The 26,183-nt window shown below is 44.4% G+C and overlaps 1 protein-coding gene across 1 annotated transcript in view; it reads right to left on the bottom strand.

Moving 5' to 3' along the window:
* Window positions 1-14,677: 14,677 nt before the first annotated feature.
* The window catches only part of LOC119437090 (nose resistant to fluoxetine protein 6-like), a 95,290-nt gene continuing 83,784 nt past the window's right edge, over window positions 14,678-26,183 (bottom strand). Inside the window, exons 10-13 of the mRNA XM_037704167.2 lie at window positions 25,926-26,097; window positions 20,233-20,315; window positions 18,216-18,339; window positions 14,678-14,795 (exon numbers count right to left, since the gene is read on the bottom strand). Coding sequence (XP_037560095.1) covers window positions 18,258-18,339; window positions 20,233-20,315; window positions 25,926-26,097 — 337 coding nt within the window. The 3' untranslated portion in view covers window positions 14,678-14,795; window positions 18,216-18,257. The remainder of the gene's footprint in view (window positions 14,796-18,215; window positions 18,340-20,232; window positions 20,316-25,925; window positions 26,098-26,183) is intronic.

The following is a 26,183-nucleotide window of genomic DNA, read 5'->3' on the forward strand; positions in this document are numbered from 1 at the left end:
TGTCGCCCCAGCCTCCTCCGCTCCCCCATTGGCCAATCCGTGTCACGTGGAAGCACGCGTTGCGCTTTTGTATATTTTTTTTTCTTTCCAGCGCGCTCCGACTGCCATTCTCGGGCCTGTGCGACGAAAGTGCTGTACGCACAAACGGATCAAACGTGTTAGGGACAAGAACTTCGTTGTTATGGCATGCTGCTGCGCCTTAAGTTGCCGCAACCGACAAGGCGAGGACAAAAGGCTTTTTTTGTTTACCATCCGGCGTGCGCAACTGCTTGCTGCACACATGATATTTGCGCCGTCTCGCATCGTCGCGTTGCTACTTCCAAAACGGCATTAATAAGGCCAGTTACTGACTGACGAAGCAAAATCGCGCCTCAAAAACTTATCCGCAGGGCGCGATCGAAGTTTTCCTCGGATTTCCTCTGGTAGCGCGTTCGCTGACGTCTGCCATGGCAGGCCCGACGCAGGCGGCGCCACTGTCGATATCGCGCCTCGATCGCGCTGGTCGCGCCGAGTGCGACAGTGGAACGGAGGAGGAGGCAAGTGGATGGCGCTACTTTTTATATATAGGGGTTTTAGGTGCTATTGTTTTTAGATTTGCTTCTTCGTGTGTGTATCGGGTGTATTTCGTTTTCTTAGGACAGTCAGAACGTCGTTCCCTGACACGTGTTTCAACACGTGCGTCCGCGTGGTACGTTAAGTCCTTAAGTCTCGAAATAGTAGGTTGGAAGTGTCAGGGATATTAGCCATTAGTGTTTTTAGCGTGTGTGTATTTGTATCGTGAATATTGCTTTTGCAGGACAATCAGAGTGTAGCCGCATTTCCGAACACGTGCGCACGTGTCCTGAATTAAGTTTGCTCGACATTTTGTGCTGATACTTTGTGATAAATTGCGAATAAGTAAATTCTGGCATTTTAAGGTTTTAAGTTCTGTGCGTATCGACCTTTTGGAGGTACGTGCTTCGGAAGGTTCGGTGATAGCGCTTGAGGATGCCAAGTGCAACAAATGGCAAAAAAAGGCGAGAAAGCGTGCAGCGGGCGGGGGGTCCCTCAAGGTAGACGAGGGGACCGATGAGAATAGCGTGGAAATTGAGCCAATCGACAGACACTGTGATTTCGATGCTAGGCTAATGAAAATGGAGGATTTCCAGATTGAGCTTGTGAATCGGATCGCAGAGCTGCGAAATGAACTCAATATGGATCGTGATGCACGGAACGCAGCGGAAGAAAAACTCCAAGCAGCCGAGGAAAAATTAAAGACGGCCGCCATTACGAACGAAAATGGTAGGGATGATGAAACACCGGCTCCCAGCGAGACAGGACCGGAAGTGCCTACAAAGCGCATAGAATGCATGGCACATGCATAGGAGGCAACTGGAGGGAGGGTCACCTACCTTGAAGCTGCCGCGAAGGGAAAGCAGGAACGCAGGGGTCAATGCCCTGTGTCGAATTCGAATCACCCGGACAAGGAGGACAAAGGAAAGCAGGGTGAGACCTCGTCAGGAGGGGAGAGTGAAAAGGTCATAATCACCGGTGACTCAAATCTGTCTAGGAGCTCAGAGGCAATTGTGAAGTGGGTGAAAGGCGACAAAAGAGTGGCGGTAGGACGTTTCTAGGGAGGACATTGGACATTGGCTGTGCTTTTTTGGGGGGCCCACGGGCGCTCAAGAGGCCAGGGTAAGTAGAAATGAAGAAGGTCCCTTAGGGGAACCTTTGACTAATAGAACCGGTAGCAACAGAAAAACGACAAAGGAAAGAGGTCGCTGTGCAATAGGTTACATAAACATGCAGGGTGGTAGAAGAAAGGAAAAGTGGTTAGAGATTGAGGAGCAGTTACATAGAGAGCAAATATGTGTGTACGCGGTTACAGAAACGCACCTTAGAGACTTAGAAGAGCCACCAATGATTCAGAATTACGTTTGGGAAGGGTGCAACCGAAACAAATTGGAAAGAAAGCACGGGGGGGAGTCGGAATGCTCATGCATCAGGGGGCCAAATGGGAAAGGGAAATTCAAAGTGTCCAGAGCATGTTTGGCTATCAGGCACAGTCAGTGGAAAGAAAACTTGGCTGGGAGTGACGTATTTATGGGCAGGGAAAATTGCAAAAAAAAGAATCAAGAGTTAGTGAAATGCTTAAGTGAGGATATTAGGAGTTTATGGAATGAGGGCGAAATTATCCTGTTGGGTGACATAAATGCCCACATACAGGATCTAGACGGTTATACTGACAACAACGGGAGGTTAATGCTATATCTCTGTGAGCAACGTGCCCTCGTTATCGTGAATACGGGGCCCAAATGTTATGGCCAGATTACATGGCAAGGCGGAAATAGAGAATCGGCCATCGATTATTGTCTGATGACAGAAGGAATTTATGATAGGCTGAACGAAAGGCTCATTGACGAGGAAGGGCAAAACAGCATAGGGAGTGACCATAAACGCATCATTTTGAAAAGGGATATGTAGTCGGGAAAGAGAGCAACGAACAAAGAATGACGAGTCCAAATTTGAACGATGAACAAATAGCAAATATAGCCACAAGAGTCGAGAAAGAACTTGATAAATGGCCAAGCAAGGAGTAGGAATATAGTGAGCTTGTAAGTGTAATGACGAGAGAAATGAGGAAAGAGAAGCAACACGCTTGTTGGATAGGAAAAAAGGAAGTCGAAAAGCTGGTGGAACAGGCAGATACGGGAGGCGATCGACGAACGAAAGAAAGCATCACGAGAACACAGCCAGGCAAAAAATGCACATTTGCCACAGGATGAAATATACAGAAAATGGAAAATATACCGCGGGAAAAAAAGCATTGTTCAAATATCAGTTCAAGCAAGGATTAAAGGTAAAAGTGAACATTGGTTGTCAGAAATACGTGAGAAAAAGAAGGCCGCACCTAGAATATTTTGGAACCACATTAAAGTATTAGGCAGGAAGTTGGCAACAGTACAACAACATATCCATGACGAAGGTGGAAACAAACTGGAAGGGGACGCGGCATTAAATTACGTTAGAAAAATAACAGCCGAATCATTTCAGGGCAATGGCGAGGTGGTTTCTGAGGGAAAAAAATGAGAATGAATGAGATTCAGACGGAAAAGGAGTTGGTGCTGAGCAATTTCAACTGGAAGAAAGCGGAAGAGAAAATTACTAAACGCACAGCCACAGGTTTAGACGAGGTTCCCGTTAGATTTATTCACGAGCTAGGACCAAAAAGTAAGGAAGCTCTGTTGAAATCAGTAGAAAAATGCTTACAACATAGGTGAATACTAGACAGTTGGCGACAAAGTAGAATTAATTAATTTATAAAGGTAAGGGGGGAAAAAGAATTCACTCGTGTTGACCGTTGACCATTACGTCGGTAATATACAGGTTAGCAATGCAGGCGATTAAATTGCAGCTGCAAGCATGGGCAGAGAATAATGGCATATTGGGAGAACTTCAGAATGGTTTCAGAATCGGTAGGCGTCTGGATGATAACTTATTTGTCTTTACTCAGTGTATTGGAATATCGAGAGAAGAAAAGAGACCGCTAAATGTGACTCTTCTAGACATTACCGGAGCGTATGACAACGTAGATCACCTAACTTTGTGGAATATTCTGGAAGGGGAAGTTTAGGCAACGACTGTATACAGCTATTGAGGGAGATTTACCGAGAAAATACCGTTTGCGTTGAATGGGAAGGGATGAGGAGCGAGGATAAAGTTGATATCACCAAGGGACTGAGACAGCTAGTATTGTGCTTTATCCCCGCTGCTGTTTATGATGTACGTGGTAAGGATGGAAAGGGCACTAGAAGGAATCGATATCGGGTTTAACCTCTCATACAAATAAGCCGGCACAATATATATAGTTGAGCAGCAGCTTCCAGCAGCATCTGCATGGCTTCATAGAAATTGTTTGAGTCTAAATATCAATAAAACAAAGTACGTAATTTTTAAGCCAATTAATAAATCTGACTGCTACCCGGTTAACATTAGTTTTGAAGGACGTTTGCTGGAACAGGTTACTGAACAATAGTTTTTAGGTGTCTGGTTTAGCCACAACCTCTCATGGAATACTCACGTTAATCAACTAAAATCAAGCCTGTCTAGCACCATTGGGTGCATTTACAAAGTACAACATCTAATACCCAAACGTTTAAAACGAGTACTATACTACTCACTGGTTTACTCTAGAATGAGCTAAGGAATCTTGACTAGGAGCACAACAGTTACTAACTACCACAAACTTAATGTATTACAAAAGCAAATATTGCGCATACTGGAAGATTTTAAAGGCATCAGTCAGTTATTGAGAACACAGCCGTTATTTAAGAAATCTAACATGTTAAAGGCCGAACAGGTGTGCTACCTTAAGCTATTGTAATGGATCCATAAATACAAGTTACATATTTCCACAGTGCCCAGCTCAATTTCATACAATACGTGAAACCCAAAACGAAAAATGCCGCAAGTTAGAACCAACTATGGAAGGCAAGCATTATCTTTTCAAATAACCAATGCTCTAAACAGAAAAGACATGCACGTAGACTTTACGAAAGGTGTACATACATTTAAGAAATACTGTAGGAAGTTTCTTGTGAACAGCGACATTATGTTTTCATTACTGTAAATTACCTCAAAAAGTGCGCTTTGTTCTCCCTTGCCATGCTCCTCTCAGCTTCTGCAATTTGATACACAGCTGTGAAATTGTGCTTTGTTCTTGTGTCTTGGTTTTTGTGATGAGTGCCATGGCTATGAATGATGGTGTTGAATGTGCTGAATTGCTGTGCTCTGTATTTATGTTGCAGACATTGTGGTGCGTATGTAAATAGCTTGTACTAATTATTTGCTGTGATAACTTCATATCCCAGCAGTGACTAGTCCCCTTTTAATATTGCCCACTGTCTGAACCTATGATGTCTGTCTGACTGAACTTTGTTATTGTATCTTGTCTGTGTATATTGTGCAAGGGGCCGGGGCCCTAGTCAGGTGCTCTGTCGCCTTTAGCCTCGGCCCCCTCTTAGACTGTGTCTGAGGAAACAATAAAGAAAGAAGGAAAAGAAAAAGGTTTATTTTATGCAGACGGCATTGTGTTACTTGCTAACAAGCAAAGTGATATGCAACGTCTGGCTGATATCTGTGGAGAAGAATGTGAGAATTTAGGATTAAAGTTTAGCGTTAAAAATCAGGTTTTATGGTATTCAATGAAAACAGTGAGCAGACAGTGTTGATACAGGGCCAGGAAATACCTCGGGTAAAATAATACTAATACCTTGGTATATGGACAAACGAAGGCGATAGGTATCTGGAGACAGAGGAAAAAACAATAACGCAAAGGGGAAGAGAAATGCGACCATAATGAAACACAGAGAGCCACGGGCTACGAGGTGCTCCGGGGTATGTGGAAAGGTGTAATGGTTGCAGGGCTTACATTTGGAAATGCGGTTGTTTGCTTGAAGTCAGGGGTACAATCAAGACTCGATGGAAACCAAAGGTCAGTGGGACGCCTCGCGTTGGGCGCCCACGGAAAGACTACGAATGAAGGTGTGCAGGGTGACATGGGCTGGACAAATTTTGAAGTAAGGGAGGCTCAGAGTAACATTTATTTTGAAGAACAACTGAGGAAAATGGAAGAGAGTAGATGGGGTGCAAGAGGTGTTAAGGTATTTGTAGAGGCAAAAGATTGACTCGCAGTGGAAGAAAAGAACTAGGAAGCTTACGAGCAAATATGCGACCGGTATGGCCAGCAACACGGCAACAAAGAACGTCAAACGCAAAGTGAGAGAGGCTGAGACAAGGTTATGGGTGGCGGCAATGGAAAATAAACCTGCTATGGACTAACTACCTCAAAGGAAAAAACGAATTCAGGAAAGAAACAATTTATGATAACTCAAAGGGAAGCTCCTTACTTTTCGAAGCGAGATCAAGATGCCTTAGAAGGCGTAGTTATAAAGCTAGGTACACCAAGGACGAAGACGCATGTGCTTGCTGTGGTAAGGCTAGAGAAACGGTGGAACATGTTTTATTAGAATGTGAAGAAATCTATCCAGCTGCAAGCCTTGGCTCCTGTGACCTCCTCGAAGCCCCTGAATCCAGGGATAGCAGGAGCAAGAAGTAGTTGAATGATTGGAAAATGTAGAGAGGTCGGTCGGAAAATGGAGCATCTGGCCTGCTACTCTACGTAAGGGAAGGGGAAGAGGGGAAGAAAGGGGGTCGCAATGGGGGATGATAATGGGAGGAACGAGGCGAAAGAACACATTGCGTAAATGTTATATCACAAGCGTGAGTCCAGGCCCGTGTCGCCTAAGAAACGAGAAAAAGCACGTATTGTCTCTATCGTCTGCCAACTCTGTGGCCCTGCGCCTAGCAAGAGGTCCTCCGACAGTGGCCTATTGTATAAATGCCTCAAGGTAGCTGCCAGTGTCAGTCTTTCGCGCGCACACTCAGGGCGCACCACGAGCACATGGTCTATAGTCTCTACAACACCTCACACTGAACAGTCCGGGGAGTCTGTGCGTCCAATGATGTGCAAGTATTTGCGCGTGAAAGCGACGCCTAATCGCCGTCTGTGTATCAGGCATTTATGAGGGCGTGGAATTCCACGCAGAACAGGAAATGGCATATCGGGATCCAGCCTTTTAAGGCGAACGTGACGAGCGTCTGGCTGGGCCCAGTATGTTCTCGTCGCACTCCTCATTAATTTTGACAGGAGGTATGTGATGTCCGGTCTAGAGAACGGCACTACAGTTCGCAGGCCATTGCTGATGGCGCACCTTGCTTCAGCATCGGCCATCTCATTACCACTGAGCCCACAGTGTCCCGGGATCCATTGGAACACTGTGCGGTGGTGTTTTTCTTGCGCGCATGAAAGTAGCTCGGTGATCTGCAATGCCAGAACTTGATATGCGGTGTGGCGCAGGAAGCAATTCAAAATTTGCAGCGCGGGTTTTGAGTCCGTGAAAATACACCACTCTTGAGGTCTTTCCCCGCAGATGTGGCGAATCGCTTCCCGAATAGCCACCAGCTCTGCAGCGGTTGATGTTGAATTATGATCTAGAATGAAACCTCGAGTCCTCTGCTGGGCTGGTATCACCACCGCTGCTGTCGATGCCTTTGGTGACGCGGATCCGTCTGTGTAAACATGAACATAATTCTGGTATTCTAACCAGATGTATGCCAGAGCAAGTTGTTGTAGTCCGCTAACGGGAACCAATGATTTCTTGAGTATGCCGGGGACATGCACGCATACAGAAGGTTGAATCATCACCCACGGTGGTTTGACGGGGTGATATGGAAGGGCATAGCCTGATGTTATGTGGTGTAGATGGCAGCGGAGTGAGCAGAGGCAAAGTAAACATCTCTGATATAGAGATTAGTAAGAGGGGGTTGGAGCTTTGATGGCAGAAAAGTAGGGAGACCAAAAACAACGGAGATTGTACAGAAGCAGAGTTCCCAATAATGGTTTAAAGAGGTTGATGCTTGGAATTCTTTGTATTTGTGTGTTTCTCAAAAATAAAGGTAGGACATTAGGCAAAAAATAACAAGAGCTTGGTGGCGCAACCCACCACCTCGTTTCAAAGGGGACGTTCATAGCATCCATCAATCCATCCATCCATCCACCCGTCCATCCATCCATTCATCCATCCATCCATCCATCCATATCACGCGGTTGTTTTTGTACTTCGCGGGCTTTCCTTAAAGGCAATTAGAAAACGCTCCATCAACGGTACTTAATTGCAAACACTTCAGTCAGTCATTTTTAAATGTGATCTACAACTTTTGTATTGGCACTTTCTTGGTGAAGCCAATATTGAAAAAGTTAGGCAATAAGTTTATGCTAATTAATTGACTTTGCAAAACGAAAAAAAATACCGCAGACTAGGAAATGCGATCCTAAACCCCACTGAGTTGATTTGAGCCTCCTAGCACACTCCATCGTTTTTAAAACATTGTCTACTTTTAGCTGGGACACCCTGTATATATCGTCGTACCATTCCTGGCGCCTGCTGCAGAGCGTGATGTATAGCCGAAAGAATAAACTCTTTATCTCTGACGCGCAGTTTTCGAGAATTTATTAAGTCCTCACTGAACATTTGGGTCCTACATAAGTTGCTGGAATGCACCTCGCGAGCAACCCGCTGCTGTGGATACACGTCCTGCCAATTTCGAAAAAAAAACAAGAAAAAGAATAGTAAAAGAAAACGGACATCTATCACGACGTCGATGACAAATATGGGCCACTTTTTATTCTATTTTAAATCTTATGTCCTAATTACACTTTGTTTTGTTGCCCATATTTTGTTTATTCACAGAAAAAGACTGCTTGAAAATCTACTTCGCGAACTATGTTCGTAACAAACTGGTTCGATTTGCCTATCCTTTGTGGCCTCGGCACTAAAGTTTGAGCCACAGGGATGTGTTTAATGCTGTATACAATTTCCTGCAAGCTACAAAGCGTTCACAATGTTAATGAGTTTTTCTTTACTCTCATTATTATTTTCCAAAATCTTTATAGCATGGCTCGTTAAGTGAAGCTAATTTACTTTCTTTTATATGTATTTTAATTATCCATTCATCTGGACCGATTGCTCAATTACGCACTAATCTTTCTTTTGAAGCTTTTTGCGACTTTTCTACTCTTTCGTTTCAGTTCGGTACTTACTAAATATTTTGTTTAGTTTTGTTTTATTGCACTTCGTCCAACCGCGCGATTCTTGGCCCATTGCCATTTGCGGGTACGTGCCGTGTGTGAGGTTGAACAACAACAACCCTGACACGTGTGCGCCGTTATGGCTTTCGCGTTCTGCTGCTGAACACAAGGTCATGAGTTCGATGATCGAATGCGGCGACCTCCTCCCTGTGCAGGCGGAGTGTAAAATCCTTCTGTACGTACATCTAAAAGTAAACGTTAAGGACCCCCGCTTGGGGGCGGGGGGGGGGGATTACATTAACAGCCTAGGTGACCCAAAATACTTCCTGTTTTCCTTTCGTGGACAGCCGGCTAAGTTTGTCGAGTAACGAAGAGAGTACAAGTTGCAATAGCCTGCAAGTATATAGGACCCCCAGCTGGCATCAGTTTTGCTGCGCGGTTAAAACCTCGTTTGCTAAATGAATTTTACTCAAGCACACGAAAAAGGATGGTACAAACATGCACTCGACGAATGCAGCGTGTTTCCTATTTTTGAACACATTAAGAACATGCAGTTCTAATCAACGAGAGGACTCGGCCAAGAAACGAGCGTTTCCTGGTGTCACGAACGCACTACTGTGACATCACGGATAAAAGGGGTGTCTCCGATTCCAGTGGAACTTTCTCGCAGCCATTGTGTACTCGATTCCCGTATAGGGGCTTTAGATTCACGTGCTGCTTCAAGCTACGACGGCTGCGCCGGTGATGGCAGCGTTGATCTGTGTTACTGTAATGGAAACGTTTTCGCAGCGCTTGTGTACCCGACTCACGTGTTACTTGAAGCTACAACAGCTGCGCCGGTGACGCCAGCGTTGATATGTGTCCGTGTAAGGAATATTATTCACCCCAATCTTATTTAAAAGTCTTTTCTTAATACATCCAATCTTTGGATCATACTTTCAACGATTGGTGCTATGAGCGCACAGGATCTCCCGTATATCTGTGCAAAAGTTTCAAGGAGAAATATATAGTGCCTTTTTGCTCACAATCACTATTCTAACATCAGTATAATTGACAGCAATCTGGAAGTTCGTTACAGCACTGCTAATATACACATACAGATTTCAAAACTGCGAAACACGCTGCTAGTAGTATACGTTTTAGTTTTACGAAGTTTCATACCGATACGCCTGGTAGCTCTCGAACGGCTGAAGTTTTAGTCCTCCGGGGACCATCAGAAATAACTTCAATTAGTACCGATTCGATAATTTGCCAAGGCGTCCACTAAGTACGACAACTTCGAAAATTCTCCAGCGCGTTTCTCCTAATTAAGACGCCCTTTAGTCTTATAAAGTACGTTCCTTGATAGGCTGAATAGTTCTGAAACGGCACGTTGTTTCATACTGCATAAAGCTCCGAAGTTGATTTAACAGTACTTTGGTAATTTATTGATTCTGAACATTTTATTGCGATAGCAATTATATAGACACTCCAAGCGCATTTTTGCCGTCGCAGTCACCGTCGTCGTCGCCGTGATGTTCCGTATAACGTCCAACGGCGATAAAATCGTCGCCGCACGCCGTGCGTTGTGTGTGCGAGTTAAAGCGTGCGAGGGTGAGCCGGCAACTGTAGCTTAATCTCGCGCACGCGAGAGAGGAAGGCGGCCTGAAGCGCACGGTCTTCGTTGACGCGCGAGGCACGGGGAGGAAGCGACGGAGACAGGAGGGGAGGGGGGGGGAGGGTGCTTTCTGCTTCCGCGGCTGCTGCTCACGGAGCTATCTTGAAAGCGATCTGCGATGTGGCCGAAGTGCGCGCCCGCGGGAGCCTCATCTTCAAGTTCATCTGCGATGGGCCAAAGTGCATTCGCCGAGTGCATTAGCTTCGTATGCGGATGCTCTTTCGACGTTTAGTTCGCATTTAAGCGAGAGCCAGCGCGAAGGTCAATTTGCTCGCTGCCGCGCGCTTTCTCACTCCAGCGTTTTGACGAGCTCCCGCGGTCATCGAGCGAGATGTGTTCATGTTTACCTGTGCGCGCATGACACCGTGCTTGTTTATTTAGTTAGTAAGCAAATATTTACAAGTTTATACGGCCGATAAAGCTACCACCCTTACTTTGTATAGCTGTCTACTAATTTGCTATCGCAATCAATGCTTCGCCTTTCGGGCGAAACTGTGACTTTTTTTTTTGAAAGGTCACCCGTTTAAACTACATTTCCAATCTTTTCACCACATAATCGTTGACATATATAGGTGTACATTTACTCTAGATATATAGGGGCATAATTTTCTTTGTGGTTCTTTCATTACCCCTTTTCTGAAGAATGTAATAGCCCACTGTGCTGTTTGCTGTGCAGTTTGATTATTAGGGCGGGTTAGGAAAGGCATTTAGTTGGCTTTCTGAGTGAATGAATAAAACATAGTGCAGTGTAAGAAACACACTAAATCCCCTAAAATATACACTGTGCTATCTCGATTGGTTATGTCCATAAATTTTGGTCGTCTTTTGGAGCGAACTTTCAAGCGCATATTCTTCACAGCATCTATAGGCGCAGTACTAACGTCACTTAAAAAAGAAGAAAAAAGCTGAGTGTTTTGGGCAATAGACGAGCTCTCGCAAATACCTCCTCTTCCAGTGGCACAAGCAAGAGTGATCCAGATGAGGAAAATGGACCACAGGATGCGGTCGAAAAAGGCGGTGCATAGTTTGCCGAACTCGGTAGTGGGGTCGTTGGTGCGGTACCATGCTGTCTTGATGAAGATGCAGCAGAGCGCGCTTGCGACGGCAAGAAGCCACGCTGCTATCTGGAACATCTGAAAAAGCAGGTCATTGGGTGAAAAAAAAAAGACACATTGCAGTTCTCCTTATTCAAAAGCATGAAAAATGCTGTCTATGTGCGCACTCGGAGTCGGGTTGTACTTCCTGTTTACAAACTTCGATTTGTTAGTCCATGTGCGTGCCTGGAGGCCTTTCTCTCTGTTTTTTGCGCAGACGCGACGTGGTAGCTAGACATATATGGTGCTCTGCAGTGGAGTGCAAGGACATGAGTTTGATTCCCGCATGCGTCGGTTGAAGCGCAAACGCGTGATTTGTATTACTTTTTTCTGCAGCACCCGCCGTGGTTGCTCAGTGGCTATGGTGTTGGGCTGCTGAGCACGAGATCGCGGGATCGAATCCCGGCCGCGGCGGCCGCATTTCGACGGGGGCGAAATGCGAAAACACCCGTGTACTTAGATTTAGGTGCACGTTAAAGAACCCCAGGTGCTCCAAATTTCCGGAGTCCCCCACTACGGCGTGCCTCATAATCAGAACTGGTTTTGGCACGTACAACCCCATAATTAAATTAATTTAATTAATTTTGTTCTGCAGCGGCATCCATATGAAGGCGCAATTCAATGTATCCTATGTACTAGTGCGTGGATGTTCGGGACATTTAGTTCAGTCCTCCACTCTACCACCACGCAGTGCGCCGCAATTTTCACCATCGCATTACTATAATTTCTAGTATAGTGATTGCGATACTAGAATTTTCACCATCTTAGGATATTAGGATCAGTGTTTTAGGTTTACCCCACTACGTCAGCAAATCGTCCTTGTCTGCAGAATATTTGTCCTTATGCATAAACTTCCAGGGTTCAAAGTTTGAGGACTTCTTTTTCTCACGCACACACCGGTACCGATACAGGGGGGATGTGTGGCTAGTACGTACGTGCTCTTAATGCGCCTTAGGGGTATTGATGGCATAATATCGTTTATTTTTATTTTACAATTACGTTGTAATTATATAAGTTACGAGATGAGCGCTTTTAATAATGTATATTGTATGCCGTTTATTCTTCATTTTTATATTTATATATGGTAAAGGATGAGTGTATTTATGTTCTATGCCGATGGAAGATGTACTGCTGCCGTGTGAGGGCCTTCAGGCACTTTTAAACTGTATGTCGCAGCTTTTCGCCTCGAGGACCCCCAACAAACTTGTGGAAAAAACAAAAAAAAAAAACATTCTGTATCCTGCACTGTAGGATTCGTTTCCCCGACTACATTCCAGTTTTATGCCTCTGTGACTAGATATTTGCGGAAGGTGCAGTTCCATCGCTACTTTCCAGCTGGTGGCCGCTGAATCCGTTGGTGGTCCATGTCTAGAATTTCTGCCCAAGTTTGTTAAGTAGACATCAAATCACCATAGATTGTCAGCGGTAATCGAGAGCCTTTAAGTAACAAATAACCCCAATATTACCACGAATGTTGCTTTACAGTGCAACATTTTAGTTTACAAAATGATAAAACTGCTGAAAGGGTTTTAATTCAAGCGAAGTGTAAAATAATAACATATGAAACAAACTCGTAACGTCGGACTTTTCCTGCATATAAAAATAATTAAAGTCTGTTAATTAGAAACATTTGTTGTGTAAATTACTGTTGTTTGACATAAGGGTTATTCCATTGGGAATTCAGATAGCTTGCATTAAGGCCACAATGTATCAATCTGAATAAAAAATTGTCCAACATCAAAGACATATTTACCTGTATATCACAGGGTACGATTTTAAGCACACTGCGTCTTCTCCTGTACATCAGTTACTTATTCAAGACCTTACTTGCTCCCTCATTTTTATTGCCCGCAAAGTACGCAAGGGTATTCTTTACTGGACCTTAGGTAGGTTCCATGATAAAAGATACAGACGTCTGGTCGAATGAGCTGTCCAAGTGGTTAAAAACGAATAGCCTTGAACACAAATGTGTACAAAACCAACTCGTCCAGGTTGCTACTATTATTGACACTGAACCGATTTTCACCTTCCGAAATACTCCTCTTAAGCAAGTAGATTCAATATGCTTTCTAGGTATTGCTTTTAATAAGCAAACGGCATGAACTTATTTTGCTAACATGTGCTCCAAGCTCTCTGTTCAATTACAATACTAAATAAATTGAGGCCTCCGTTACCACCATGGCATAACACATGAATCTACTTGTTAAAAAGCTATCATAGCTTCATTAATGTTTTTTTTTTGTCTGGGGCGTCACAGCACATTCAAATCTTCTTTCTTCTTTAGTGACGCAGCAAAAACGTTCTCTCAGAGCAATTCGTAATATCTCGCAGCAAAGCAGAATACGAGGTGGGGACGCTTCTCGACCGTAGGTTGGCGCTGTGAGACGTTTTTGGGGCAACATCGGCAGCGGGCGTGTTATTTTCTCATAAAAGTAGCGGCGTCCCGGTGCGTGGAGCCTTCACTTATAATCTGCTTACGGACACTCCGCACCTTCCCGCCGATTCCCGGGCAATGTTTACGTGTGGTGCCGGCAGTTTGGGCATCTGATAACAGTTGCTTGGTCAAATTTTGTGGTGTGGTGGGGCTGAACGCAGCGGTAACATACCCCCCCTTGAAGAAAAATGCCTCTAACGTGACCCAACTGAAGGCACTTGTGACACTGCAGGAGTGTCGTGATTGATTTACGCACTTAACGCAGTAAACGTAATCCCAAACGTTCGTATAACGTCTAACTAATAAAAATGTTTGTGAGACTAACACGCCACACATTTGAATCACAAAGTGCAAGGGAAGATGCTGCAGTGCGTGCTTACCTCAAATATTCAATTCTAAATTGTAGCAAGATTCACTCATTATTCACGATTCCCATGATAACTAAACGATTAATCGAAGCGCCAAAGTTTCCTCTAGTAACCTTCGTGTGAAACACTGTAAGGCATGCAACTTTGAGGATAGGTTAGGCGGCTATAGCCCCTCAACGCACTTGCACTTTTCTGAACTCCCGTGGCGCTGACAGGTAAGGTTTAGCTATATTTGTCCCATGGTGAATACACCAGTGGCGTTACATTTTGCTGCCTTTTCCTTGGACTCTCACTTCATTCACAACGGCTTTCGCTGGATTATGGATTCCCCCTCTGAATTCGCGCTCACAATGGTGCGCAGAGGTCATTTTATGCGTAACTAAATTCTAAGAGTCATTTGTACGTTATCACAATTAGTGTTTTTACGCCATTCATTGCCCATTCCAAAAAGAAGGTCTCGCTTTTTTGCACTCGACCTCCTATCAAACTCACCTTAGGTATCTTTCTCTCCCTGAACCAAGCAACCAAGAAAAATGTTATTGACCCCGAAAAATAGCAGACGGCATGGTAGAAGGGGTAGAAGTAGTAGCGGTAACCAGTCCTCAGAAATGTTCTGCAAGAAGAGAGATAGAAAGAAAGGAAATAGCAGAAATTAATTATTTTCAACATTGAATGACGCATTAAACTAAATGGGCTTTACATACAAGGTGTTTCAACGAAGGAATAAGAAATTTGTTGATTCTTTCATTAATTTTGATTAATTATCACCACTTTCTCTAGCTCCCGAGTACTCCACAGAGAGGAAAGAAAAGAATCACTCTATGGATATGCGGAATTTGTAGAAAAAACTCGCAGACAGGAGTGATAGAGGGCAGGGAGGTGGTTGCATTCACCGGTGGTTCTTAATGTGAACGACTCTGAGTAAATGACGACCAGCCATGAAGACATAAGGACATTTGGCTGATGATCACTACGGCGGTGACACGTACGATGTATCACCAAGTCATCCTTAAGGTTCAGGGCCCGTATTATAAAACATCTCCTACGTCAGGACCATCCTTGATCGGCAGTCACCGCAACGGTCGTCTAGTTCTCATGCCGATGGCTATCATGCGTGGTGGGTCCCTGAATTCTGGTCAATATAGGAACGCTATTACGTGGCAGAAGTTTTTTGCCCATGAGCCTTTGACAGAAAAATTCGCAGGGTCTCTTGTGTTATCCCTGCGACGACTTGAAGGCAAAAGCCCAAGTGCCGATGAATTAAAGGCTGACCGCCTTACTTCGCTTAGTCTAATTCGCCTAGTCACCCTCTTTACTCATCCTCTTAATTCGCTTATTCCTCCTTTTAATTCGCTTATTCATAGAAGTGACCCGCACACCATCAAAATTGTTGCGTGAGCGTTTTCGTATAGGTAAGACATGATGCCGGGTTGGTGTATTAAGTCACTACACCAAACCGGCATCATGTCCTTACTCTTCACGCCGTCGGCAATTTTTGTACTTTTCGTGTAGTCGCCGCGTTTTTGCTCAAGTACTTAGGGTCGACTGAACGGTGAGACTTATAAGGCTTTCGCCTTAATAAAATATTCTGCGAAATAGACGGGAGGGTAAATCGGGATTAAGCCAGACATCCGAATAGCGCTAAATGTGCATTGGTTATTTTTTCAATTACACATTATTCGTCCCGGCGCACACCAGGAACTTAGATAATATTTGATCATCTCTTTACAGAAATTCAGTACATAAGTTTGAATTAATTGCCTTAAGAAATAAGTGGCATAGCGGAAATGTAACCTGTCAGCGCTTAAGAGTTAAGGAGTGTCCACTGTTATTTTTACACCAACATCACTCTCGACATGTCTGTTCTCTGATTTACGGCGAAATGGGGCATTTTACTCATGTTCCCAGACGTGATCGTTTAAGCATTCGGTACAGTGTTTTCGCCTAACTATACATCAAGCGCAAGGCCAGGGAAGGAACGGCTCTAGGATCGTTCTGCATGACCCACACCTCGAATTAAGTTGTGTATGCAGAGACGGGTTGTATAGAAATCACAGTTGTTTATATCTAGTTGTAGTTAAAGGTTATTTTAAAGCGATTTGCATTCTTTGTGTACTTCACAAACTTTTCGGGGGCGGACTGTCTATTTATCTATCGAACCGTTTTCCCGCAAACCCTGGTGACGGGTAGTCCGTTGTTGAACGGGCAGCGCATCGGCCTGTTGTGCTGAGGCAACAGGATTCGAAACCAACCGCCGAACCAACTTGGATTACTGAGTATGTGGCCACCTGTACCTATATGCCGTTCTTCAACGAGCCTCTTTGACGCCGACTTGGATCACTGTGGATGCGGCACTGAATGTGTGGCACTGTGTATCTACCACTCTTCTTCAATAAACCATCTTCAAGACAGCTACTTGGAGGACTGGGTATATGCCACTCGGTCTGTGCTGCTCTTCAATGAACTTCTTTGACGCCTGATTGGGTAAAGGCATGTGCCATGTGGCATCCGTCACTCTATAGTGACCAAAAATGATCCTTTCCATTTTGCTAATGCTCGGAGACATTGAACCCGTGCCGTACCCGGTCGTTACGGTGACGCTGCTAGATGGCGCAACGTTAATTTGCAGTAGGAAGCGTGAGAGAGGAGCCCAGCTGAATGCGCGGGCCGGCGTTGGCAGTACTGCGTGTCGCTACATTGTTTCAATGCTAATCGCATTCTCGTCCGCATTCATCGTAAGAAGGGCTCTGCCGTACTTTTTCTTGCGGGGGATTGACGGCAAGACAGAATGCTTCAATCTTATTCCTTCACGAACAAAAGCACATCTTTATGCTATCCCACTCCACGTAATAAGGCATCAATTTCAATACAGTGTGAGAAAATGGTTAAACATCACGAATTAAAAAAAAGGATGTTAGTAGGGTATTTTAGCAAAATTTTCGAAACGGCATTTCAAGGCACTTCTAAATATATTAGGAATAATATATGCTGATTCGTTGGTTCTTTCACCTTATTTTATAAATATAAGCGCCCTATGCTCTATTGTATACAGAATGGAACACAATTATAGCAGAATTTCCAAATGCTTTTCTATCCGTATGCTTGCAGAGGTCTTCAGCATTATGTGGCACCGTGCAAAGTGTGTAAAAATAAAAGCTGTCCATATATATTTACTAAGTCTTCGTGAACAGCCTGTCATACTGTCCTGAATATAGCTGGCTGCACCGAACTCTTACTCCCACTGAGATAATCAAGAGTAATTAAAGCATGTCGCTGCAAGAGGCGAATGTTCCGACTGCTGTTATGACGATGACTAGTCATCGCCAGGACAGCAGTGGGCTCCATTCTGAGATCGAATCTTCGGCTCCAGTCTGAGACGTTGCTCGCTGGAACATGGTTGATCACTTCACTCCTCTGTCTTCCTGTGTATTACCTGAACTTGCTACCGCATCACGTAACTCAAACATAAACAAGTGATGCTTCTAATAACAAAGCGGCGTGCCCCTTTGTTACCTCCATCAGGAGACTAAAATTTGCGTTCCCGATGAATACCTGATAAGAATCACTTTAGTTGGCTTAGTCTGCGCTTGGCATGGGACACTTTCCCTGATGCAGGCTGTATATTCAACTGCGATTATAGTAGATGCAATCTCCAAGCGGGGTGTGGGCTTACGCCTTCGATCCCTTTTTGTAAATACTAATAAGTGCAAAACGTTCAAGTGTGACGAACAGCTGTGAGTGAGGGATCGGCAGCTGGTTAAATGAATTGAATTGAATTCTGGGGTTTTACGTGCCAAAACCACGATTTGATTATGAGACACACGGCAGCAGGTGTTTAAGGAATTCAAGAACGCTGCTGTACCACGCTTAAGGTGCACGTTAAAGATGCCCAGGTGGTCAAAATATAATCCGCGGCCTTCCACTATAAGGCGTATCTCACAACCTACTGTGCAGTGTCTGGACGTTTAAGCCCACAAATTAACTTAGACTTTAGGCTAAAGCGAAATGGAAATAGAAAATGAGTTATACTCACGATACCGACTCGGTCACCACGACGACGAAAGGTGTCATGTCGTTACCGGCCACTTGCCACGTTGCAATGGAACACCCTACCAACTGATAGCAGTCCAAATATAGCGACAGCAATCTTAGGACGACTGTAAGAAAAAAAAAGAAAGCAAACGTGAAGTGCTCAACTGCTGCCTCACCGATTACGTAAACAGGAAAGCCAAAAGTAACGCCTGAAAAATTATCGAACATGTTGCCTTTTGCAGCAAACGTACCTTATATATGTATACGGGTTAGTTGGCTATGAAATTAGAAATCGCGTGTCCGACAAGGGGCAGTAATAAACATTAAAGTTGCTCTTACAGTCGCTGCCTATTCACCCATGTTCAGTTAAACCCTTCCGGAGGCGATTTACGAGACGCTCACATTACCAATCAAAGTTATTTCGCCATCGCCTGCTCACAGACAGAGTGCATTACGTAGCACGAAATGCGAGGGCTTGCTATGCAACCTGTCGTTTCTATGGCTGCTGGCACTTTCCTGTTTCCCCAATAGCGAGTAAGAAATTCTGATGCAGAGAGGATGCACATTATTTTGTGTGACGCCTTGTGCATTGCGGTTATCTGAGGCACACCCGCCGGGGTGGCTCAGTCAGCTAAGGCGTTGCGCTGCTGAGCACGAGATCGCGGGATCGAATCCCGGCCGCGGCGGCCGCATTTCGATGGAGGCGAAATGCAAAAATGCCCGTGTGCTTGCGTTGTAGTGCACGTTAAAGAACTCCAGGTGGTCAAAATTAATCCGGAGCCCTCCACTACGGCGTGCCTCATAATCAGAACTGGTTTTGGCACGTAAAACCCCAGAATGCAGTATCTGAGGCACACAAATTGCGTATGACTGATCCTTCAATAAGTATCTCATTGCGTAAGTGCTTGCACCACAGCTGCGTCAGATTATGGGCATGTATAAATTTGATTCTACCGGGAGAAAGAGACCAATGATAAAGTGATTGGGGAAGCTTCCGGTTGGTATTGCGCACAATCTGAGCTGTAGAAATGGTAAACTCTCGAAATAGGTTCTTATGGTCCTTTCCAGCCCCAGTTAAAGGTCATCATCTTTGTGCGAAAAAGTGCAACGATTCAAAACCATAACTAGTTTAATACATCTTAGCTATCTAACATTTCATTAACAGGATTCGGGTCTTTATCAGCTTCTTTTTTCGTATATGTCGTATGGCGCTTATTTATTTTTATTTTTATTGCCACCTATTATTCTATAAGTAAGTTCTGATTTTGCATTTTTGGTTACCATTCCCCTCTGCAAGGCTGTAATAAGTAAATAAATAGATAAATAAATAAATAAATAAATAAATAAATTGCAACAAAATTTCACTTTGCCTAAATTGGTTATAGAGTGCATACTATTGAAGAAATCGTGGCAAAGCTGTAGGGCTATTAGGTGTCGATATTTCTTAGTAACAATCTGTAACTATAGCATCCATGGCCGACAAAGCGTGAATCTGATGGTTAGCGGACGTGACACCAATTCCCGCTTATCGTCTCCCAGATTTCCTGCAAGCCGCGGGCGTGCCTAATCTCGAAGGTCATGCCTAGAAGCCTCGCGGCTTACTAACGTTCCGAGTGGTGCGTCATTTCTGGCAAGCAGTAATGGCGGCGGTTTTTGCAATTTCGGCATCATAAACGTGTATTTTTGCGGGCTTTTCACTACACATTCACTCGTATTTCAAACGCAAGGTTTTGCACTTAGACCTGCTGTATATTTACACTATCTGAAAGTATAAGATTCTTACACGGTCTAAAATTTTGTTCAAGTTGGCCTGTAATCCCTCAAAACAAAATTTTTGTATGTATTTTCGTGCCACAACACACTGAAAAAAAAAGCTCGAACTTGCACGCTGGACGCACTTTTATTCACCACCAATGCTTCTAGGGTACAACTTGTACGCAAATGAGCATACAATAGCTCTATCGCGAAACAACGATGGCCGAACAAGAATTCATGCACTGCGCAACGAAATCACTTACTTCTTCAGCAGCAGAAGTATCGGCAGGCTCAGGAGGAAGAATTGGAAGTCTAAGGATAGGTACCACAGGTGGGGAAACATTCGCTGCGATAGAAAAACATGTCACTGGCAACATTTTCTTGCCGCTGTCGCGTGTCTAAGCTTCAACACATTCAGTAGGCAGTGTTTTTGGAGTATTGAGTGCAATACAAGGCTTGTAAAAGCCCTGTGAGTTCACAGTGTAACCATGTAGGCGTTACTGCATGCCATGCTATATATGCGACGAAACCATCGGGCACATGCTATGTACCCGTCTTCGGTAAGAGGTGCGGTACCTCTCTGCAGACTACATAAAACTGGCTGGATTTCAGCCAATTTTGTGAGTCTAAAATACTCGGACCGCGACCATATCCGTCTCTGGCGCAAATAGCTACTTGCGCACTAGTCAGGTTTTAAGTGCACCGGCCTATAGTCACTGTTTAATGTCCTCCCGTGTATTCTCCTGTGTAAGAAGGAGGTGCGCGGTATTATTCGCTGGGGTTATTGCACACATTGGCTGTTTATGGCACATACTGAACGTCTCCACGGCCATTCCGTCCTATAGAACGCTGCTAATGATGCCATGCGTCTAGCATGTCATAATAACTGCTTGCAGATAGTTCGTACGTTTCGAAAGGCTGAAGCCCACTTGTGTGCATGAAATTGATTTCGTGAGCGCGCAGCGCTGAAAATAAATGTTACTTAAGTCAGCGGTGCTGAAGAGGCTGCTACGAACTACCTCCGTTAAGGCGCGCGACTAACCCTTTTCTGTAAAGGCTAATTCACACTAGACCTATAGGACAGCGATTTTGGTCTGCCGACTGATGGCGACAGCAGCTTACAGGACGGAAAACGCTGTGACCAGCGATTTCAAGGAAGGAAACCGCAGTCGCCAACAGTCGGCAGACCAAAATCGGTGTCGTGTCGGCCTAGTGCGAATGAGCCTTACAGAAGCAGGTCGAGTGATGGACATGTATATATATATATATATATATATATATATATATATATATTTGTATAGTCGCAATTGCGCTAGGAGCATATTAACACGTGCACTTGTTTATCTTTCTCGACTGACCGCGTTTCTCCATCTAACAAATGTTATCGCTCAGCGCAGGACGCACTGCATGTATCTGAAGTTTATCGAATGTTATGGATGATTCTATCCGCTGTCTGTTGTAACCGAACCTTGTGTAATCTTATTGCATGTAAGCGCGACGCGAATTGTGTAGTACTTTCTGGAAGACAGGCGGGCATCAGCGATTACTCTGGAACCTTCGATCGCTCATGTATAAAAGCCGACGCGCTTGACCCACTCATCCGGGGCGCGATCGGAGATCTTTGTTTGTTTTGCGTTCTGTTCTGTTCCTGTAACGTTACAAAGTAGCCGTATGCAAAATTTGTGACAATGGGAGGGAGATAGCAGGCCATCGGCAAGCGGTGAACTCCCTGGACGACAAACAGCCGGAGAGTTCGTCGTTTTTGATGACGTCAAAATGACCACGCGCTCCTGTCAATCATTTTGATTACGAGCACGTTGTCTGCTAGGAGCAGGGCCACGATTTTGTAGCGATGCCTTATGACTTATTCTATACTAGTCTTATCATCCACCGCTCACGGCCGGCTGATCCCGTTGATAACGCGAGCGGACCGTCGCTCTAACCCCTGACAAAGCGCGATAAGCGTGAAAAGACATCATTACTGGAAAGGCATGGCTAAAAAATACCGGCCTAGCTTGTTTTTCTGGGTACAGATTCGCCAAATAAATAGTTAGTTTCGTCATTCACAGTTTTGCTACTGTGCTCTGGACCGCCACTACCACGTGACAATATTTTGCAAAATAATATCGTTTTTAAAATGACAGGCTTCAAGTCTAAATTATCTTCATGCGTCATAAACTCAGTGATAAATGTATTAGGTAATGTAACATAAATTTACAACTTGATTTGTTAAGCACATTGTTTATTTTTTTTTATTATTCCGAGAATTTAAGAGACGTTATATGTAGTAACAATAAAAGGGACACAAATGCAAAAAAAAACAATAACCCTGTAAGATATGAATGTACAGCAACAATGGGTTTGCGCATTTGCACATTGTTTTTGCTTTCCGCATACGTATACCTTCACCGAAGGTCAGAACATCAAGACTACCAAATTCGAGCCCCTTGCTATTCAATGAACGACGGCCTTAAATTTGGCAGCCTTATTGCCGTGACCTAGGATATATGAGAGTTTCTTGGCCAATTGATCCTAACCTTGCAGGTGTAATGCACTGCGTGACACCTGTGGTTAAAAGACGTTGAACATGCACCGATTTGGCCGTGAGTGGTGGTGGTTAACACTCCTATCGCTAATCTTGTACAGTCACCGACTTTTTGAAGGTGATCATGCGATCCACGGACCAAAAGTTCATGCAGCACGTCCCCCGACATATCTTCCGGTGAGGCAACACTGAGATTAAGCGACCTTCTCCTCCTCTGCGGCTGCTCTCTTACGCCGTCATAACTCTCGGAGCATATCATATCATCTTATGAGTTTGTTTCTTTCTATTGAATCTTGCACGTGCAACTCACGAGCGTTCTCTTGCGGTGAACTAATGTTTATTATATGCAAAAGAAAGAGAGACAGAAAGAGGGAGCATGAGAGGTTAATCATCTTGCACTTCTCTGGGGAGTGATGACGGAAATAGAACAGCAGGAGAGAACGAGAAAGTCGATTATTCTTGTCCGTGCATCTCCGGAAGGCTTCCGCCGGAGAGCGTCTAAAGAATTTCGATCGGCGCTCCCCCGATCATCTTCAGAAAGTCGGCCACTGTACGCATCCATCAATATCCAAGAAAGTGGACGGGAATATGGCCGCCGCAGTAGCTGAAATCGTGAAGTCTCGCATGCGTATAATGCAGAAGATGCGTGTTCGAGTCCCACCTGAGGCAAGTTGTCTTTTCATCCGCTTTCAGTTTCCTTTTCATTAATATTTTTACGTTTCAAAGAAATGTGAAAATAATTTCCTCTTTGCTTTTTCTGGCTTCATTATTTACTTTAAGGCAGATATTTCAATCTACGAATTGCAGCAATAGTGAGTATGCAAGACATATCGATTTGAAACGAATTCGTTCCTGGAACTACACCAGCTTAAAGATATTAAATTTCAAAGCGGACGACGAAATGCATTGGCCTTCTAGTTATTTTTATGCTTCAATGTATAAAACAGCGCTTTCATTAAAAAGTAGGTGGAACAACAGTGCATTTTTACCGCAAGTTTGACCGCGCATATCTTGAAACCATGGCGATCCTCATATTCGTTCCAACCTTACAAACTCACTAGCAACCATTCCTAGATAATTTGTTTAATTATGTTCATTATTCAATTGAGCATCTAGATTTCTCGTAGAAGTAATGGCCACTTTATCGAGTAACTCAAGGGTTAGAATTGTGATATCTGCCACAGGCAATTTTGCGTATATTTTGAGTCATGCCAGGAACAAAAATTTAATTGGCAGTCTGATTTTATTTTTGCATTTGACAATCAAGTGATATCTACAACTGAAAGCCATGTTTCTGGGACAACCTTCGGGATTGTGTAGTGGCTCTGGCGTTGTGCTGCTAATCCCAAGGGCACGAAATTGAATCGCGGCCGCGGCTGCCGCATTTAAATGGGGGTAGAATGCAAATACTCTCGAGTAACGTTTGTTGATCTTCCTTCAACTTGATCAAGTCTCTTCAAGGTGATAACAGGCAATGATGAAGCAGGAGGCAGGTTGGAGGTAACAAACTTGGACATATATCGCAGCGAAAATATTTGCACAGTCAAATGTAGAGTTCGCAGTAGAACACTGATGATAAACACAAAAGTAAACAGCGCCTTACTCTTATATTTTTTCTAAAGTTAGAGCCTAGCACAACTATCGCTGCATGCGACCAACTGAGTCTCACTGTTCGCCCACCATGTGGTTATGACCCAGACTAGCGTTGCATCGTATGGAGTCTTACTGATCTATCAGTTTAGTGATTAGAGCCAAGACTGAAAGGAATGGGCTCCATACAGCATTTAAATCATCATCATCATCATCATCAGCCTATATTTATGTCTACTACAGGACGAAGGCCTCTCCCTGCGATCTCCAATTACCCCTGTCTTACGCTAACTGATTTTAACTTGCGCCTGCAAATTTCTTAACTTCATCACCCCACCTACTTTTCTACTGTCCTCGACTGCGCTTCCCTTCTCTTGGTATCCATTCTGTAACTCTCATGGTGCACCGGTTATCCATCCTACGCATTACATGGCCGGCCCAGCTCCATTTTTTCGTCTTAATGTCAACTAGAATATCGGCTATCCCCGTTTGCTTTCTGATCCACATCCCACATCCCCATGATCCCTTTAAATGCATTCCAGTAAACAAATAAAAAGGGGAGGTAGCAATTGCTGGCCCGCCTCGAGATTATCCTAGCCACTGAGGTTACAACTGAATTTAATCCACCAACTACCGGCTTGTGCCCGATATCGTTAGCAGAGTTGTTAGACTTTAGGCAAGCGTTTGGCACCTTTTCCCATCATGGCTCTCTCGCTCACATTTCCACGCTCTTAGCGATTCCTCGCTGCATGCGTGGCTCTAATTTCTGTCGTCACGTTTCTGCGAAATTTGTCCGCAGGCCCGCTGTCATAGAATACCAGAAGTATCACGCGCACCGGAAATATACAAGCGCTCCGTCAAAGAAACGTTTTTGTCGAATTTTACGCAGTCACTACGCTGACCTTTATAAGCTTTCGACGACTGGCCTGTTCTCCCTTCGGGGTATTCTTCGCACCGTATCCACGCCGGTCATAGACCGTGTGAAAGGTCTTGCCTTTGTGGGTCCTTTGCTTAGGCATTTATACCTGACAAAAGGGCGTGCGAAGTCATCGCTCCCCACCTTTTGTGACGGTGCCATCGCTGCCAAATTCATGAGTTGGGATCAGTAGGTAATTACCCCTAAATTCGAGCACTTCAAGCACAGTCAGTTACCGTGCCGAGAGAGAGCCGAGAAAGTGCTTGTATACTTCAGTGCGCCACGCTGCCTATTCTGCACGTTTGAGAGATGAGTGGTTCTACACTTCCCGCATACTGTGAATTGGGTGCACGGTAGAGAACCCTAGGTGGCAAGTGGTCAAAATTAATCCGGTGTATTCCGACTACAGCATGCCTCATAATCATAGCGTAATTCTGGTACGTAAAACCCCAGAAGTTATATAATTTTTGTGCTTCCGGGACGGACATTTTTACCCTTTTTTCATATTAAAGCTTTTGAGCCCTCTAGTGGCGAAGAAAAAATATAAATTCTAATGTTTCAGGTGCCAAAACCACGGCACGATTACTCAGCGAATTAATCAGTGCGCCGCAGCGGGGGACTCAGGAAAAATTTTGACCACCTGGTTGTTTTAAGTTCCACCCAATGTATGGTACGCGTGCATTTTTCATTTCTCCCCCATCGAAATGCGGCTGACACGGCCAGAGTTGAGACCCGCTACCTCAGGCTTAGCAGCGCAACGCCATAGCATCCATGTCAGCGCGGCGGGTGCAGGAAAACAAATCTTTCACTTAAAGACGCATTTTAAGGCATGACTGCGAAAAAAAGGCGACGTTCGAGTTCTGCAAAGGTATCAACTTAACATGCGCCACAAAGAAGATCCTTACGATGTCAGGGTTGATGTCGAAGCAGTAGTTTTGCACTTGTAGCAGCAGAAACAGCCACTGGCTCCGGAAGTCTTCGTGAACACTTTGAAAGTAAGTTTGGGCGTTCGGTCCGGACGTAATGAGTGGTAGTAGGTATAGGCACATGAGGAAAAAGAATACCGGAGCCATGGTTCTGGAAGAGTGTGCTTTGTTATTGACAGTGCGTCTAGCAATGGTAAAAACTAAGAAAGAACAAAAAACATTATGCAGACCCAATGC

This window comes from Dermacentor silvarum, chromosome 1, assembly GCF_013339745.2.
Source record: "Dermacentor silvarum isolate Dsil-2018 chromosome 1, BIME_Dsil_1.4, whole genome shotgun sequence".
Lineage (NCBI taxonomy): Eukaryota > Metazoa > Arthropoda > Arachnida > Ixodida > Ixodidae > Dermacentor > Dermacentor silvarum.